Source organism: Scyliorhinus torazame, chromosome 17, assembly GCF_047496885.1.
Source record: "Scyliorhinus torazame isolate Kashiwa2021f chromosome 17, sScyTor2.1, whole genome shotgun sequence".
In the NCBI taxonomy this organism is placed as follows: Eukaryota; Metazoa; Chordata; class Chondrichthyes; order Carcharhiniformes; family Scyliorhinidae; genus Scyliorhinus; species Scyliorhinus torazame.
In genome coordinates this window covers 69,026,079-69,046,068 of record NC_092723.1, presented here as the reverse complement: position 1 = coordinate 69,046,068, position 19,990 = coordinate 69,026,079, and the positions used below count along the sequence as shown (strand labels likewise).

Below are 19,990 nucleotides of genomic sequence, written 5' to 3'. Positions count from 1 at the left end.
CCCATATCGTTTGATCCCCTTCCCCCTAAGTGCTATATCTAACTGCTTCTTGAAACCATACAAATTACACAACGATTTGGCCTCAACTACATCCTGTGGTAACAAATTCCACAGGCTCACCACTCTGGGTGAAGACATTTCTCCTCATCTCTGTCCTAAATGGTCTACCCGGTATCCTCAGACTCTGCCCCTGGTTCTGGACACACCCACCCTCGGGAACATCCTTCCTGCATCTACCCTGTCCAGCCCTGTTAGAATTTTATATGTTTCTATGAGATCCCCCCTCAGTCTTCTGAACTCCAGCGAATACAATCCTAACCTGGTCAATCTCTACTCGTGCATCAGTCCTGCCATCCCAGGAATCAGTCTGGTCCACCTTCGATGCACTCCCTCTATAGCTAGAACATCCTTCCTCAGAGAAGGAGACCAAAGCTGCACACAATGTTCCAGGTGTGGCCTCACCAAGGCCCTGTGTCATTGCAGCAAGAGATCCCTGCTTCTGTACTTGAATTCTCTTGTAATGAAGGCCAGCATATCATTTGCCTTCTTTACTGCCTGCTGCACCTGCATGCTTACCTTCAGTGACTGGTATACGAGAACACCCAGGTCTCATTACACATTCCCCTCTCCTAATTTATTGCTATTCAGATAATAGTCTGCCTTGATTTTGCTACCGAAGTGGATGACCTCGCATTTATCCAAACTATACTGCATCTGCCATTCCTGTGCCCACTCACTCAACTTGTCCAAATCACACTGAAGGATCTCTGCATCCTCCTCACAGCTCACCCTCCCACCCAACTTGGTGTCATCTGCTAATTTGGACATATGACACTTTGTTCCCTCATGTAAATCATTAATATATATTGTGAATAGCTGGGGTCCTAGCATTGATCCCTGCGGTACTCCACTAGTCACTGCCTGCCAATTTGAAAAAGACCTGTTTATTCCTATTCTTTGCTTCCTGTCTGCCAACCAGTTTTCTATCCTGTCTGCCAACCAGTTTTCTACTCATCTCAAGCCGATGATACCAAGGTTGGTGGAGTGGTGGATAGTGTTAAGGATTGTCAGAGGATACAGCAGGGCATAGATAACTTGGAGACTTTGGCAGAGAAATGGCAAATGGAGTTTAATCCGGACAATGCGAGGTAATGCATTTTGGTAGGTCTAACACAAAGGGGAAATATGCAGTAAATGGCAGAACTCTTAGGAATATAGAAAGTCAGAGAGATCTGGGCCTACAGCTCCACAGAGCTTTGAAAGTGGCAGCACAAGTGGACATGGTAATCAAGAAAGTATACGGAATGCTTGCCTTCATTGGACGGGACTATTTTCATTTGAAAAATGGAGGTTGAGGGGCAACTTGATAGAGGTCTACAAGATTATGAGGGGTATGGATAAAGTGGATGGGCAGGCACTCTTTCCCAGGATGGAGGAGTCAGTCTCGAGGTTTAAGGTCAGCGGGGCAAAGTTTAAAGAAGATGTGGTGGGTAGGCTTTTTACACAGATGGTGGTGAATGCTTGGAACGCGCTGCCAAGGAAGCTTGTGGAAGCAGATACATTAACGCCGTTCAAAAGGATCGCGACAAATACATGGATAGGATGGGTATAGAGGGATACGGCACTAGGAAGTATCATGACCAGTGGCTTGGAGGGCCAAAGTTCTAACATAGAGGGGAAATATGCAGTAAATGGCAAAACTCTTAGGAATATAGAAAGTCAGAGAGATCTGGGCTTACAGGTCCACAGACCTGTCCCCGTCTGTATTGTTCTTTGTTCGTTGTTCTGTAAATGATCTTCTACACTTCTTATCATATCTCCCTTCAAAGAGAACAAGGCCAACTTCCCCAACCTATCCCCATCCCTTGAACAAGTCTGGTGAATCTCCTCTGCACCCTCTCATGGACTTCACATCCTTCCTAGAATGTTGTGACCAATTGAGATGCAGCATAACCAGCTTTATGATGGTTCAGCATACTTTTCCCACTTCTGTACTCATCTCTATCCATGAAGCCCAAGATTCCATCTGCTTTTCAACACATCCCGCCAATATCAAAGACGTCCATGAACAGCCAGATCTCCCTGATCCTGCACGCTCTTCAAAATTATATCATCACATCCAAATTGCCTCCCCCTGTCCCTTATGCCAAAATGCAACACCTCACATTTCTTCTGTTTAATTCCATCTGCAACTTGCTCCTTCTGCTAACCTAACTATATGTGAGGGTTATTTATATTACCAACTGGCCGAGATACATTTAACAACCAGGAGCATGTGGGGTTCAACAAAGCAAGGGTTTACTTTAGTGAGGCGAATGAATTAGTGATGTATGTAATAGATAGACTTCTGCAAGGAGTCCTTCTGTATCATATAGTCTTTAACTAATAGCCATACTCTCCACCTTTGCTATGATGATTTTTTTAAAAAATGTTTTTATTGGATTTTATACATGATATACTTACAAATGTACACACAGAAAAAAACACACAGGATGTTAAAAAAAAATCATAACATATAGAAGAAATTTTTTTTAAAATACAAAACAAGCAAAACAAAACCAGATGGAAGGGGCACCTGGGTGGTGCCCTTGATGTCACTTACATCTCTTGGTCTTTTTGTTTTGTTTTGTCCATTTGCCTCAGCTTCGGCCATCTGTCGTTCCTTCTGCCTGTTCTTTTTTTCGCTCATTCGCCTTGCTCTGCTTGTTGTGGTCATTGTCGTTTCCTGCGCTCTCCCGCCAGTTTGTCTTCCCTCCTTCTTCCTCCCTTTTGGCTCCCCTCTGTTGTTCGCCTTCCCTCGTCCGCCCTCCCTCCCTGGCCCCTACCCCCCTTCTCCCTCCCCTCCTACCCCCTTCTTCTCTGCTACTCCCCTTTCTTTCCTGCTGGGTTTGGCTACTCCCTCTTGCTCCACCATCTCCCACCCCCACTCCTCCCTCCCTTCCCTCTCTTCTATCATGCCCTGGTTACTTTCCCATGGCTCTTGGCTACTTGTTTATTTGTTTGTTGGCCACAAACAGGTCCCGAAACAGTCGGGTGAATGGCTCCCATGTTTTGAGGAAGCCTTCTTCCCACCCTTGGATGACGAATTTGATTTTCTCCATTTGGAGAGATTCTGAGAGATCTGCAGCTTTGGGTGGTGCTGCTGACCGCCAGCCGAACAGGATTCTACGGCGGACGATCAGGGAGGCAAAGGCAAGGGTGTCCGCCCTCCTCCCCATGAAGAGATCTGGCTGATCTGATACCCCGAAGACCGCCCACTTTCGGGCATGGTTGCTACAATGACTTTGTCTATTCTCTCTCCTTCCCTGTATTGAATCACTGCATTCAATTACAAATTTTGATCATTCTCTTCCGCAAGTTAGTTTTCAATAGTAAGTTTAATTTCTTCACTCTCTCTTAGTTGCACAGCAATCTAATCCACTCTCTTGCCCTGACCTCAATTCTGTTGCTCTATTTTGTAACTTCATGGTCACGACTGGACAAATGTTTGGTAAGGGGTGCTGAGAAGGCTGAAATGGATTGGGATTTATACTGGTCTTTAAGTCAATAGAAAAAACAATGTGTGACAGTGGGACTTACAGGAATGTGTGGAATGCTGCTGAAATCGACTACTCTATTGCTCTTCAGCTGTTTGTGTTGCTTTCTGTTGGTAAGTAGCAAGACATTCCCATGATTTCCATTGTTGTTTCAAGTGGAACTGCTTTTTCATAACCTCTATTTTTAATGCCACACATCTCTCCCTTGACACAAGGGTTAGCTGATTCAACTGGAAAGTGACGGAGGGAATGAAGATATTTTCTGGTACATTTCTGTTAGATCTGGAGCTTAGGGCAGAGACACAAACTATCAGCGAGACAAGAATCGATCAGAGGGGAAGAGAGGGAAAAGTGATTTGGTCAAGGTTGTCTCCATGTCACCTACTTTGAAAATATCTTGCTGTGGGGATTAGATTAAACAGCAAATATGTTGCTCATTAATCTACCGATATTTCCTCAGCTCTTTCTATGTTACTCCTCCAGCTTTCGCCAGGTTATATAGGGTCACCACCAGAATGCTGGTCGATCACCGCTCTCCATCTCCACTCATTTTTTGAGGCAGGGATTTGGCAACTGGCTTCACAACTGGATGCCCTCACTGCCACAACCCCTCCCCATTTACCAGGGCTGATACTGATACACGCTGGCTTGCCTTCTCCCCGTGGTTGGGTTCCCCTTTCCTCAGCCTAGTTAGTCTCCTTTTATTTGAAAGGCCATTCCTTTTAATCATTCAAGTGACTTGCCGTTCCATTATATTTCAAAAGAACAAAAGAAACCTCACTTTTTGCAGCAGTAATAAATACAATATTTGTGTTTAAAAATGCCATCCAGTTCTGCAGTGGACTGCTTAGCATGGCATATGTTTTGAAGGTATCATCAGTCAGAGAATTGGAAAATGACACAGCACAGAAGGATGTCATTCAGACCATCATACTTATCCCCAGCTCTTACAAAGAGCTATCCAATTAGTTGCAGTTCCTTCCTCTTTCCCCATAGCTCTGAGAGTTTTCCCACAGGGGGAGATAGTAGTGCCTAACGGTCACTGATGGCGCACTTCAGAGGACCAGGCTGATTCTCTGAGATATGTGTTCAAATCCTACCATATCTGCAAGTGGAATTTAAGTTCAATTAATAAAATCTGAACTTATAAAGCTAGATGACCATAAAACTGCCAAATTGTTGTTTAAAATCCATCCTGCTCACTAATACCAATGAGGGCTGGAAATCTGGTTTCCTTACTTGGCCTGACCTACATGTGACTTCAGACCTGCAGCAATGGTCTTAACTATCCTCCAAAATGGCCGACAAAGTCATCCAGTTGAAGGGATTGGCAACAAATGCTGGTCTTTTCACTGATGCTTGCACCCCATGGATGAACAGAAAATAGGGATATAGCGAAGGAGTAAGAGGTTCTGTAGAATTGAGGGCGGGGGAAAGAAAGATTGCAAATGGCATGTTGACTCTCGATTTTGATACAGTGAGGGAGAAGATGGTGGAGGACGGTATAGTTACAATTGTATTGTTACAGGGAAATCATTGTGTGAAAGTTTAGAGAAGCAATCACCACAGTAACACCAATAAAAGGACAAGGCAGAGGGGTTGGACTTTGGAAGCTAGCAATGAAGAAAAGATTGATTCCCTGTCATGCAACCTTGATCTTGTACCTGGTATCTGGTTTTGTTTGTTCCTGGAATAAGAAATGTAATTTTTTTAAATTTCAGTTTTTACCCAATCCACTAAGGCTGGAAAGGACCCCTTTAGCCCAAAAGATCTACCTGAAAATCTTGGCTATGTGTGCAAGATGAAAGATGGCGTGATTTACATTTATGCCAATGACGAATCAGTGAAGAGGAATGAACCCAAAGACCTACCATACCCAGACCTGCCCACCTTCATTGATGACATGAATTTTCTAATTGCATTGATCGCCCAGGGGCCTGTGTAAGTCACCACTTCACTGATGAAGCAAAAGTTATTTTAGATTTAACTCTTTCAATTGTCAATTACAAACAATGGAAATTAGGTTTTCCGAATGGTCCATTAAATCAATGCATTATACCGGATCAGGAAGCCCCCAGGTTTAATACTGATATGCATTAGTCTCTGTTAAGACAACAGTAAGGCAATTGTTCACAAGACCACTCATCTCAGAAGAAGTTCTGAGTTCTCAAAAGAACTAGAGACTTGTCCTGGATAATATATGTGTATGTGTGTATATATGTACTAAGGACAGGCTCAGCTTTAATCCTTTCCATGCTCATCACTCATGGATAATCTTCCTTTTGTGAGGGCCACGAAGAATCCAGCATGAGTTTTAAGGATACAAAGAAATAACATTTATTTACAATAACATATATATACAACAGCAACAGCAGCAGCAGCAACAGCAGCAGCAGCAGCAGCAGCAGCCGCAGCCGCAGCAGCCGCAGCCGCAGCCGCAGTCGCAGCCGCAGCCGCAGCAGCAGCAGCAGCAGCAGCAGCAGCAGCAGCAGCAGCAGCAGCCTCACTTGCTGCTCACTCCTTTCTGGCTGGTTCCAAACTGGCCAGCTTTATTTATGCAGGGAGTCTGCTAATGATTTCTCTGCCCCCCTCATTGGTGAAGCTCATACTCCCACAGGATTGTGGGATTGTCATTAGTCCCCAGCCAATGGTAAGCAGGCAGGTTATAACACTTCCCAACAACACACTTAAGGTTTGTACAATGATGTTCATATGGGTGAGAGATTAGTCTGAAGTGACATTAACTATATGGCTTTAACTAAATTATATCTGACTATAATTATATTTAACTATACATTAATTCTATGTGACATTCAGCGGATTAACACCTCACTCACCCTTTGGTTTTCTACTCTGAATAGAGTACCCAATTTAGAGTACCCAATTTATTTTTTCCAATTAAGGGGCAATTTAGAGTGGCCAATCCACCTATCCTGCACATCTTTGGATTGTGGGGGTGAAACCCACACAAACAGGGAGAGAATGTGCAAACTCCACACAGACAGTGGCCCAGAGCCGGGGTCGAACCTGGGACCTTGGCACTGTGAGGCATTAATTCTAGCCACTGTGCCACCGTTCTGCCCGGTGATGAAATGGATACTTGCCCACTCCACTGAATGTCTGATCTCAGCAGAGCTGCTATATTCAGAACAGAAATCTGCGGCGTGAGGTTTTAATTGACTGACTGTAATAGAGGGTTAATTCACGACACCCCTGCTCTGGGAACTGTTCCTTTAGATTGGAAAATTGTGCATGTCACTCCACTATTTTAGAAAATTGAGAGAGTGAAAATAGGGAATGATAGACCCGTTGGCCTAACATCTATTGTTCGGAATGTGTTAGAGCCAGTGATATTAAGGATAGAGTGACAGAACACTTTGAAAGGTTTCAGCTGCTCAGAGAGAGCTAGCTTGGATTGGTCAAGTTCAATTTGTGAAGATGAACCTAACTCTTTTTTCGAAGAGGTGACTAACGAAATGGACAGGGTAATGCCTATGGATGTTATATATATGGACCTCCTAAAGATATTTAACAAAAAGTTATTTCTAAGAGACTATTAGCTAAAGTTCTCAAAGAATTGAAAGAAAAGTATTGACCTGGTTAGGAAATGGTCTGACCAGGAGGAAACAGATTAGTGATGATGGGCAAGTACTCTAATTGACAGGATGTGTCTCTCACGGATCAATGCTGGGGCCACAACCACACACTGAATTGGGCTAATAAACTTAATTCATAGCATAGACAGCCACATCTCCAAAATTGCTGATGACACAATGATTTGATTGAAGTTATCAAGATATGAAAGGGAACAGGTCGTGTAGACAGAAAGAAAACATTTATACTAGAATCTAGAAATGGGGGCAGAGCCAAAAGGTTAGTGACAAATCTTTCAGGAGTGAAATTAGGTAACACTTTGACACAGAAAGGATGGTCGAAGTTTGGAAATCTCTTCCATTCCAATTAGACCAATTGCTAATTTTAAAACTGAAATTGATAGATTTTTGTTCACCAAAGGGATATGGGTCAAAGGCAGGAATACGGAGTTAGGTCGCAGATTAGCCATGATATCATTGAATGGCAGAACAGGATTGAGGGGTGAAATGGCCTCCTCCCGTTCCCATTGATGGGGAGCCATGCTTTTGGGAAACACAGGTTAGAGGCTGGCTCCTTCTGTCCGTAACTGTCCACCAAGAAAGAAAACCAAAACTTGCATTTATATTTTATCCTATTGTATATGCAGCGTTACTGTTAGGAGAATTACTTTTGGAGCATAGTCACAGTTATGCAGGAAGCGCAGCAACCAAATACTGACAGCTAGTTCTCACAAAGAGCTCATGAATGATCAAGGCCACATTGTTTTGATGATGGAATGAATGCCCAGCGAATGTTCTTCAATGCTCTGCTCCTCTTTAAACATTGCCGTGGGTCCTTTTACAGCACTTCGTTTACAAACTCACCACAAACACAATGCAACACTCCCTCAATGCTGCGCCAAAGTGTCAGCCTTAAATCATGGCAGAAACTTTAACCGTACTCACCCAGTGGGAAATGATAGTAGTACCAAATTGGACAAGGTATGAAATGGACACACAGGACGTAATTTAACCACCTGCGCAGATCTGGACGCGGCGGAATAGCGGGAAAGGCCAAAACCGATATTTGCGCCGGGCACAAATCAGTTTTCTATCTAACCAGCCCACTCCAATGGCGATTTCCAGATCACACCCAAATATGGCAAGAGTATCATTAACCCCAATTTGCATTAATTTTCATCTCATTAGCAAGAGTGATATAGAATGTAACTGCCTCCCGGTAATTAACCATCTCTCAGTGAGAAAACACGCGGTCGTTGTTTAGTACTCCTTTTTAAAAATATGAAGCTGGCACAATGGCTACTGAGGGGAACTGAGGAAATGAGTCGCCATTTCTACTTTCGGGCTTGCAGCTCTAGGGCACCGGGGCTGTTGCCCAGTGCTCGGGTGGGGTTTGGGGGAGGGAACCCCTCAGGGGGGGTTAGGTTTGGTAGGGGAGGGGGGGTGCGGGTGAAGCGTTTCAGGTCAGGGGTTGCCCTGGCATTTTTCTTTGTGCAAATGAGCTGACACAGCTTTGTATTGGTACCAGTATGGAACGGTGATGTTTCCTTGTTGTTTAATGGTTAGTGTGATATGCAGAATGTTGCATGGTTGTTTTTCAAATCTTTGTTACTGTTGATCATTTAATAAACAAAATATTCTCAAGCGGCTTCTCGTGTGTACACGTGACATGTCTCAGTCGATGATTATTGCATCGCATTTCAATCAAACTTTCAAGCCTGAACAGTTTGCCTGACCTCTAGAATCGTCAGCACCATAGAGGCAGCAACCAACAATCAAACACTCGAGAGCTGGGCTTCAGCACTGTGGATATCCTCGTGACCAAAGGGTGAGTGTGTGGATCAGGGGGGGGGGGCACCTGAGCACGCTCTCCCTAATGTTCCCGGCAGAGATCTGAAGTCTAGGGGCTCCTGTTGTGGGCGGGCTGAGTGTGTAGAGCGAGCGTTTCCAGCACAACTAGCTTGGTGGATGGCACTCTGAGAGAAGGTGGGACACATAAGATAGGGAGGGCTTGGGGGATTTGAGGGTCTCTGTTTAGAAGCCCTAATTAATCGGCGGTCTATCTTCTTCTCCAATTCCTTACAGGTACCAAAATGGATGGTGGTGTCGGCCCCACAGAGGATGCCCTCGCGGTGCTGGTTGCAGCCCAAGCGACCAGACACCAGAGATGGTGGAAGTAGCCTCGATGCAGGCTGGAGGTGGCATGTGTAGGGCGCCGCCGCACTTTCTGAAGATCTGTCCACCCATCAAGCCGAGCACTGGGCAACAGCCCCGGTGCCCTAGAGCTGCAAGCCCGAAAGTAGAAATGGCGACTCATTTCCTCAGTTCCCCTCAGTAGCCATTGTGCCAGCTTCATATTTTTAAAAAGGAGTACTAAACAACGACCGCGTGTTTTCTCACTGAGAGATGGTTAATTACCGGGAGGCAGTTACATTCTATATCACTCTTGCTAATGAGATGAAAATTAATGCAAATTGGGGTTAATGATACTCTTGCCATATTTGGGTGTGATCTGGAAATCGCCATCAAGCAGAGTGGGGTGCCAGCAATGGCTGCAGGTGTACAGGTGTCATTGGCCTTTCGAGGAGATGACAAGGAGATGCCACAGGAGGCTCAATCTCAACAAAGAGACAGTGCGGCACCTGTGCCATGTCCTCACGGAGGACATGGCGGAGGAGGACACCTGCTCCCAGTGGCCGTGAAGGTCACGCAGCCCTGAACTTTTATGTATTCCAGGGCTCGAGCAGGCACTTGTGCGGCAATTCACAAGCTACAGCCAACAAGGTCACGGATGCCCTATATGCCCCATATGCCCGGGCAGCAGACAACATCAACGTTAAAAAATGTATTTTTATTGATTTTCACATTTTATGGTACATAATTCCATTATCAATGACAAAGTCAAAGCTTGTACATTTACAACCCCAAACAAGGTGAGGCAAGTGTACAGATATATGTGTTCGACCTGGAACTTTCTGACTGTCTACCTGTATCTATCCCGCCCCCCCCCCTTCCCCCACCCGTCGTTCCCAACCCCCGCCCCCGCCCCCGTCCCCGTCCCCAACTCCCCTAGCCTTGGCATGTGTCGCCCAATGTGCTGTTCTTGATTCGGCTCCCTCCCTCTTCTTTTCGGCCCCTCCTCTGCGGCTCTGCTGCCTGAGTTCTGTGGTCCGCCCCAAAGGTCTTTTAAAAAATAATATTTTATTGAGGTATTTGAAAATTTTTATAACAGTAACATAAACAATGACATCAACATGGTAAAATAGTGCAGCATGGTGGCGCAGTGGGTGAGCCCTGCTGCCTCACAACGCCGAGGTCCCAGGTTCGATCCCAGCTTTGGGTCACTGTCCGTGTGGAGTTTGCACACTCTCCCCGTGTCTGCGTGGGTTTCGCCCCCACAACCCAAAGATGTGCAGGCTAGGTGGATTGGCCACGCTAAATTGCCCCTTAATTGGAAAAAATGAATTGGGTACTCTAAAATTTTACAAACACATGGTAAAATAAACATTTCCCTCCCCCCAGCCCAATCTTCACGCACCTCAACCATACAACAACAATCCACCCGCACCCCCCCCCCCCGCCTTTGAATACTGCATCTGCTGACATGTTAATTTTCCCGAGAAAGTCGACGGACGGCTGCCACCTCCGGGTGAACGCTAGCATTGATCCTCTTAAGGCGAACTTTATTTTCTCGAGACTGAGAAACCCAGCCATGTCACTAACCCAGGTCTCTACACTCAGGGGCTTCGAGTCGCTCCACATTGATAAGATCCGTCTCCGGGCTACCAGGGAGGCAAGGGCCAAGACGTCGGTCTCTTTCGCCCTGTGAACTCCCGGATCTTCCGCCACTCCAAAGATCGCTACCTCCGGACTCGGCACCACCCGTGTTTTTAATACCGTGGACATTGCCTTAGCAAAATCCTGCCAAAACCCTCTAAACTTCGGGCATGCCCCAAACATGTGGACATGATTTGCTGGGCTTCCCGCGCACCTCGCACACCTATCCTCAACCCCAAAGAATTTACTCATCCTAGCTGCTGTCATGTGTGCCCGGTGGACTACCTTAAATTGTATCAGGCTAAGCCTGGCACATGATGAGGAGGTATTAACCCTGCTTAGGGCATCCGCCCATAGCCCCGCCTCTATCTCCTAGCTCGTCCTCCCACTTGCCGTTAAGCTCCTCCACCGGAGTTTCCTCCGCCTCCGACAGCTCCTGGTAAATATCCGATACCTTCCCCTCTCCCACCCAGGTACTGGAAACTACTCTATCCTGTATCCCCCGTGGCGGCAGCAGCGGAAAGGCCGGCACCTGTTTTCTCAGGAAGTCTCGCACCTGCAAATACCTAAAACCATTCCCTGCTGGCAATTTAAATTTATCCTCCAAAGCTTTCAAGCTGGGAAAGCACCCGTCTATAAATAGATCCCCCATCCTTCCAATTCCTGCCCTTTGCCAACTCCGGAACCCCCCATCTAGCCTATCTGGTACAAACCTGTGGTTATTATAAATTGGGGTCCAAATCGATGCTCCCTCCCCTCTCTTATATCTCCTCCATTGCCCCAGATCCTCAGAGCCGCCACTACCACCGGACTTGTGGAGTATCGGGCTGGCGAGAACGGCAGAGGTGCTGTTACCAGTGCTCCCAAACTGGTGTCTTTACATGACGCCGCCTCCATCCGCTCCCATGCCACTACCCATTTCCTAATCATGGCTATATTAGACGCCCAGTAGTAATTGCAGAAGTTCGGCAGGTGAACCCCCCCTCCCCCCGACTGCGCTCCAGCAACATTTACTTCACTCGCGGGGTTTTACTCGCCCACACAAAGCCTGAAATAATCTTATTCACTCGCTTGAAAAAGGCATTAGGGATGAAGATGGAGAGGCACTGAAAGACAAATAGAAATCTGGGGAGAACCGTCATTTTCACGGTCAGTACCATCCCCGCCAGTGAGAGCGGGAGCATGTCCCACCTCTTAAAGTCCCTTTCCATTTGTTCTACCAACCGGGATAGGTTTAACTTGTGCAGTGCCTCCCATTCCCGGGCCAACTGGATTCCCAGATATCGAAAGCTCTTCCCTACCATTCTAAGCAGCAGCTCTCCCAGTCTCTTCTCCTGTCCTCTTGCCTGGATCGCAAACATCTCGCTTTTCCCCATGTTCAATTTATACCCTGAAAAGTTGCCAAATTCCCCCAAGATTCGCATTACTTTCCCCATCCCCTCCCACGGGTCCGAAATATGCAAGAGCAGGTCATCTGCGTAGAACGTGACCTGGTGCTCCACCGCCCCCGAACCAGCCCTTTCCAGTTCCTAGAGGCTCTTAATACCATGGCCAATGGCTCTATGGTATCGTCCCTCGGTGTAGTTTAAAATACCCCGACCTCAGCCGGTTCGTACGCACACTTGCTACTGGTGCCTGATAGAGCAACCGCACCCAGTCAATAAAGCCCTCACCAAACCCAAACCTTCCCAGCGCCTCCCACAGGTAATTCCACTCCACCCGATCAAAAGCCTTCCCCAAATCCATCGCTACCACCACCTCCGCCTCCTCTCGTTCTGAGGGCATCATAATAACATTTAGAAGCCTTCGAACATTGGCCTTGAGTTGGCTGCCCTTAACAAATCCCATCTGGTCTTCCACTATCGCCCCCGGGACACAGTCCTCTATCCTTGTGGCCAGTATCTTAGCCAGCAGTTTGGCATCCACATTCAGTAGAGAAATCGGCCTGTATGACTCGCATTGCTCCGGATCCTTCTCCCGTTTCAGGATCAATGAAATCGAGGCCTGCGACATTGTTGGGGGGAGGACTCTCTTCTCTCTTGCTTCGTTAAATGTCCTCACCAGCAGTGGGCTCAATATCTCTGAAAACTTCTTATAGAATTCCATCGAGTAGCCGTCAGGCTCCGGGGCCTTGCCCGACTGCATGCCCTCCAGCCCCTTGATTATTTCCTCAATCTCAATTGGGGCTCCCAGCCCCTCCACCAGGTCCTCCTCCGACCTCGGGAACCTCAACTGATCCAAAAACTGCCTCATCCCCTCCACCCCAGCCGGGGGCTCCGATTCATATAATTTATTTAAAAAGTCCTTAAACACCTCGTTCACCCCCGCTGGGTCCAGGACAGTATTACCGTCTCTATTCTTTACTTTACCTATCTCCCTGGCCGCCTCATTTTTCCTGAGCTGGTGCGCCAACATTCTGCTTGCCTTTTCCCCGTACTCATATATCGCCTCCCTTGCCTTCCTCAACTGTTCCGCTTTCCCTGTGGTCAACAGCCAAACTCCACCTGTAACCTCCACCGCTCCCTCAGTAGCCCCCCGTCAGGGCCTCCGAGTATCACCTGTCCACATGGAGTATCTCCTCAACTAACATGTCCCTCTCAGCCCGTTCCGCCTTTTCTCTGTGGGCCCGTATCGAGATTAATTCCCCTCTGACTACTGCCTTCAAAGATTCTCAGACTGTCGCTACAGCGACCTCCCCCGTATCATTTGTTTCCAGGTAGTTCTGGATGGACTTGTTAACCCGCCCACAGATCGCTTCATCCGCTAGCAACCCCACATCCAGTCTCCACAGCGGGCATTGTTGTCTCTCCACACTAACCCGTAGATCGACCCAATGCGGGACATGGTCCGACACTGCAATTGCCGAGTATTCAGTATCCACCACCTTCGGTATTAGCACCCTGCTGAGAACAAAAAAGTCGATGCGAGAGTATACCTTGTGGACATGTGAAAAAATGGAAAACTCCTTCGTCCTCGGCCGTGCAAACCTCCATGGGTCTACACCCCCCATCTGTTCCATAAAACCCTTCAATTCCTTTGCTGCAGCCGGCCACCTCCTTGTCCTGGATTTTGACCGGTCCACTTCCAGATCAATGACAGTGTTGAATTCCCCTCCCATGATCAGGTTATGTGACTCTAAGTCTGGGATCTGACCTAACACCCGCCTCATAAATTCCATGTCGTCCCAATTCGGAGCATATATGTTCACAAGCACCACTCGCACCCCCTCCAGCTTCCCACTCACCATTATGTACCTACCCCCCCTTGTCTGACACAATTCTCCCTGCCTCGAATGCCACTCGTTTGCAGATCAAGGTCGCTACCCCCCTGGTCTTTGAGTCCAGTCCTGAGTGGAACACTTGGCTAACCCACCCCTTCATCAATCTCGTCTGGTCTGTAACCTTTAAGTGTGTCTCTTGTAGCATTGCCACGTCCGCCTTCAGTTCCCTCAAATGCGTAAACACGCGAGCCATCTTGACCGGCCCACTCAGTCCTCTCACGTTCCATGGGATCAGCCTGGACGGGGGACTTCCAACCCCTCCGCTGCCGACTAGCCATCACCCTTTCTGGCCAGCCTCGAGCTTGCGCCCTCCGCTTCCTCGAGTCCCCACTCAGGCTGTCGCCGTTCCCGACCTCCCATTTGTCCCCTAGTACCAGTTCCTCCCCTGTCAATAAAGCAGCTCCCCCATCCCCCCTAGCAACAACACTAAAAACCCAATCCCCCAAGTCAAGCTCCAGCTTAACACCTGCTCACCCCCCACTGCGCTTCCGAGAGTCAGCTGACCCATGCTAACTCGGTAGCTCCCGGCCCTGGCACCAAGCAGTCTGTCTCCCTATTGCTTTCTCCTCTCTTTCCCCCCCACATGAATTAACATTTTAAAAGCATTACATTCCCCAGTAAACAAACATCAGAAAAAACAGTGAAGAAACAGTCACTTCAGAGAAATAGTCACCCAAACAAGCAGACCAAATACAAAGCCCATCCCCCCTCTAACAAGGTCCCTGCAAGACAAAGCAACAGTTAACCATCCACATAGCCCATTATTTCACATAGAGCTACTTAATTTTATACAACCCAGCACCACAAATCTCCGCCACAGTACTTCTCCAAGGCTTAAGTGATTTTTAATTTGCCTCCAACTTCATTTCTTTAATAAAGGTCCATACTTCGTCTGGCGTTTCAAAGTAGAAGTTCCGTTCTTCATATGTGACCCACAGACGGGCTGGAAACAGCATCCCGAACTTCACCCCCTTCTTAAAGAGAGTCGTTTTTGCCCGATTGAACCCAGCTCGCCTCTTGGCCAAATCCGCTCCCAGATCCTGATAGATGCGCAACTCACAGTTCTCCCACTTACTGCTTCTTTCTTGGCCCACCGCAAAACGTGTTCCTTGTCCATGAAATGGTGAAAATGTACCACCATGGCCCTCGGCGGCCTGTTCGCCTGGGGCCTCCTCGCGAGGGCTCTGTGCTCTGTCCAATTCTAGAGGCCGAGGGAACGTCCCAGCTCCATCAACTTCTCCAACATGTACGTCATATAGGCCCTCGCATCCGATCCCTCACTGCCTTCAGGGAGGCCGACAATTCTGAGATTCTGCCTCCTGGACCTATTCTGCAGGTCCTCCAGCTTCTCCTGCATTCTTTTCTGGCGGTCGTTCATCATCCCCACCTTGCTTTCCAGCACGGTAATATACTCCTCGTGCTCGGACAACTTTTGTTCCACCTCCTGGATCGCTCTCCCGTGGGTTTCCTGATTCTGAACCACTTGATCAATCGAAGCCTTAATCGGGCCCAGCATGTCCTTCTTCAGCTTGGCGAAGCAATCCTCGAAAAACTTCACCAGCTGCTCCGTCAACCGCTGTGTCGTCTCCACACGGCCCTGCTGCCCCACCATGCTGTCCCGTGTTACCAGTTCTACTTGCGTCTCCCTTATAGGACTTTGTCGTCTCACACAGCCATTTCTGGTCGAATTCTCCAAACACCGGAGGGGGAATTCTCCTTACTAACTCACTCTTCACCGATTTATCCCATAAAATCCGAAAGAAAACGGGGGACAAAGGTCCAAATGTCCGTTACAGGCGGGAGCTATCAAATGTGCGACCTATTCCTCCATGGCCGCCACCGGACATCCCCGCCCCAAAGGGCTTTTGACACCCCGTCCTTCCCCTCTCTCCCTACGTTCCCCTTCCTCCCCACTTCCCCAACCCCCCTTTCCTTCATGTTTTAATGGCATGCCTGCGTGTCCCTCCGCCCCCCCCCCTCCTCCTGCTCTGTTGGCTGCTGGCTACGAACAGGTCTTGGAACAAGTTGGTGAACGGCCTTCATGTTTTGTGGAATCCTTCTTCCGACCCAAGGATGGTGAATTTTATTTTCTCCAGTTGTAGGAATTCCCACCGGTCGGTCAGCCAGTCTATAGCTTTGGGTGGTGCTGCCGATCGCCAGCCAAGCAGGATTCTTGGCGGGTGACTAGGGAGGGAAGCTTGGCATCGGCTTCCCTCTCCATGAAGCGTTCTGGCTGGTCTGAGACCCCAAAGACCACCACCTTTGGGATTGGCCGCATCCTCACCCCCACAACCCTGGGCATTGCGTCAAAGAAGGCTGCCCAGAACCCGACACTCTGCTCCCAGCTCCTTCACCCATCCCCTCAAGCTCTCTGCTGGGGCTGCCCAGTGGTAGAATTTTTGGTTTGGGTGGACAAGGCCTCCCATGCTTCTTTTCCTTTGCAGAAATCTTTTCAGAATCCTTGGGTTCTCCCCCACCACACGCACACACAAACGCCATGATCAGTTTGTCTACCGTGTTGAAGAAGACCTTGGGGAGGAGACAGTATCAACTTTGAGCTGGACCAAGCCCACCAAGATGCTCTGGCAGCAGAACTCTCCACCATCGCAGGATGCCCCAGGTTCGGCCGGTAATTGATGGCATGCATGTTACCTTCCACACACTGGGCATCAGGGAGTGCCCTTCATTAACAGGAAGGGGTTTCAATCCTTGAACGTTAAACTCGTGTGTGCCCACCACCTCCGGATCATGCATGTGTGTACACGCTTCCCAGGGAGTGTGCATGGCAGCTACAACCTGGGACATTCTGAGCTCCCCGGCGTCTTCGAGGACCACCCCAGGATGATGGGTTGGCCCTTGGGGAATTAGGTGTTCCCTCTGAGGTCCTGACTGATGATGCCAGTGCGGAGGCCTGAGACTGAGGCAGAGACCAGATAGAATGAGGCCCATGTTGCCACGCATGCTGCCATTGAGGGGTGCATCTCGGACTGCTCAAAATGTGGTTCCGATGCCTGGGCCGCTCTGGTTGTGCACTGCAGTACACCCCCCCCAGAGGGTCTCCCGCTTTGTGGTGGTCTGCTGTGCCCTCCACAACCTGGCATCTCAGCGGGGCGACATGCTGGAGGAGGAGGAGGGACATGCAACCTCGTCTGAGGAGGAGCCAGACCAGGAGGGGATGGTGGACGAGCCAAGTGTGGGGCTGGAGAGTGGAGGACAGGTGACGGCAAGGATCTGGCATGCCCGGAGGACCAGGGAGTCCCTCATCCTCACTCGCTTCTCATCGGACGAGGCTTTGTCCATTAGCCCCCCCCCCCTTCCCCTCTTTTCTCTCAATTACCTTCCTTCCCCCAATTCCTCTACACATTCCCCCATTCCCCTCCTTCCCCCATCCCCTCCTTTGTTGTCACTATACAAGGCAGGAGAGTGATGAACACTCGCTGTGAGGAAAGCTCTGATGCTCCTCAGTTTATTTCAGAGGCTGGCTCCTGTATTTGTGCTGACAGTGCGCTCACATACATCCTCTGAACGGGGTCTGCATGAGGGTGTTTGATCTTGGACAACTGTGCCGGGGGGTGGGGAGCGGAGGGCAACAGGGGGTGTGGGTGCAGGCACGCCTGCTGTGAAAATTAATGTGACTGAGGCTTCACATGTATCAGGTGTAACATGTTTTAATAGTGAATATTGATTATTTGCATTCCCAAACTACAGATAGTGAACCCCCAGCACCCATTCAGTCCTCCTCACTATTCTTGATCTTTCGTGGTCTTCAGCTCTATATAGGTGTGTGTCCAGGATGCACATCAGAGGTGGAGGCAGCCTGTTGCTTTCCACGTCCTGTGGCCTTTGATGCCTTTGGTGGACATCCTCTGGAGAGCCTGGAGCAAGAGGGCCCTGGCCGACTTGCCAGTGTCACTGGCGTTGCCACGTCACTCTGTTCTACCTGCTGCCCTTAAGGTTGCCAGTGTCACTGGCGTTGCCACGTCACTCTGTTCTACCTGCTGCCCTTAAGGTCCTCCCTGACGGTGCCCAAAGGGCCCTGGGAGTCTATGAGATGGAGATTACCTCTGAGTCATTTGACTCTGCTAGCCCTGGCGGCTCCCCATTGTCTGCACTATGGTGTCAATACCCTTCGCAATGCTCCTCAATGACTGGGCCGCACTCTGCACTGTAAATTCTATGATTCTATGATTCACTCTGCAGTGCCTCAGCAATGTCCACCTATGTATGGAACATGGACATAATGTTGAGGCCCTCAGCACCGTCAGGGAGGAGGAAGCGCTGGAGGCCAATCCGGTGCCTGCCACCAAGGAGACTACGGTGGTCTCCCATTCTTCCGAATTCCCCCCCCCCCTCCCCCCCCATCCTGACATCGGTGTATCTTAAGGGCAGCAGGTAGAACAGAGTGACACTGGCAAGTTGGCCAGGGCCCTCTTGCTCCAGGCTCTCCAGAGGACGTCCACCAAAGGCATCAAAGGCCACAGACGTGGAAGCAACAGGCTGCCTCCACCTTTGATGTGCATCCTGGGGACACACCCAGGGGATGCACATAGCTGTAGACCACGACAGGTTGAGCCATGCCTTGGGCGCCACCACTCAAGGCGCTGGCCTTGTGCTCCAGGCTGTCCACTGTGGTCGCCTCCCTAGCATGTTGGCCTCAGTGCCACACATTGTTGGTATCATCCCCTGTACCCATAGCCTTTGGGGCTCCTCCAATCGGCTGTGCACTCGCTGGAATGTCGCTGACAACCCCTCCTGATACTTCTGAGTCCTGGAATCCAGCAGACCTCTGACTGATGACTCCTTTGATGTTCTTGCCTCCATCTGATGTTTATCAGCAACTGTGTGGTGCTCTCTAGATTGAGTCCCAGAAGCCTGTCCATTAATGTCGCACACTGAGGCGTGTGTCTCTGCGCTGGTGGGAGGTGGGGTGTTGGCTGTGAAACTTCGCTGGTTGTCTCCTCAGAGCTCCTCCGCCGAGGTGTTCTCTTGGGTGGTGGAAGGAACCGGGGGGGGGAGGAAAGAGGGCTTTGTGGGCCGCGTGCTAGGTGGAACAGGGAGGTCTATGGCAGGTGGCATGAGTGGCCACCCCAACTGGAAATAAAGGGGTTGTGCTGGTGGATGCCAGGGGATGCTGAGGAACAATCACTAGGACTGTATATGGGCAGGGTGCAGGGTGTCAGCCAGTGATTTGTGGCGGTAGAGGGTGGGTTGGAAATTTGAGGGGTGGCAAGCAGAAATTGATGCCAGGAGACAGGTGGTAACTTACCCATGCAGCTCGGTGGAGGTCGTTGGTCTCCTTCCTACATTGTACGGTGGACCTCATGGTTATTCTGCCCGCACTGACAGCCACTGTCACTGCCTCCCAGGCGGTACTGGTGACCCTGACGCTGGTCCTTCAACCCCCTTGGGGGAACAGGATGTCCCATCTCGCATCAATAGCGTCGAGAAGCCTGGCCAGGTCGGCATACCCAAAGGGAGGAGCAGATCTGTGAGCTGCCATGCTTATGTGATGACTGGGAGTGAGTGGTGAGGGAATGTTGAAAAGCAGCTCCCACTAGTTAGTGGCGAGACGTTGAGGTGCAAGTCTGAAAAATCAGATGGCAAGGGAGCCAGTAATGGCTAGACACTCGTGGGGGCTCATTTCCAGCACTGGGTGCCGTTAAATACGAGCCGCGACCTCGCCAATGCGGCCGTCAAGAAACATCCCGTCAATCGCACGCAAAATGACCCTTTGAAAGTTTTCCGTCAAATCGCGCCCACAATCTGATCAGTTCCCTGCCGGGCAGGACAGGATAAATTTATTC

At 49.2% G+C, this 19,990-nt stretch overlaps 1 protein-coding gene across 2 annotated transcripts in view; it reads left to right on the top strand.

The window, feature by feature from the left end:
- Nucleotides 1–19,990, top strand: part of ampd1 (adenosine monophosphate deaminase 1 (isoform M)) — a 92,909-nt gene that overhangs the window by 26,582 nt on the left and 46,337 nt on the right. For both annotated transcript variants that reach the window (XM_072480571.1, XM_072480570.1), the window contains exon 5: nucleotides 5,258–5,477. In XM_072480571.1, coding sequence (XP_072336672.1) covers nucleotides 5,258–5,477 — 220 coding nt within the window. The remainder of the gene's footprint in view (nucleotides 1–5,257; nucleotides 5,478–19,990) is intronic.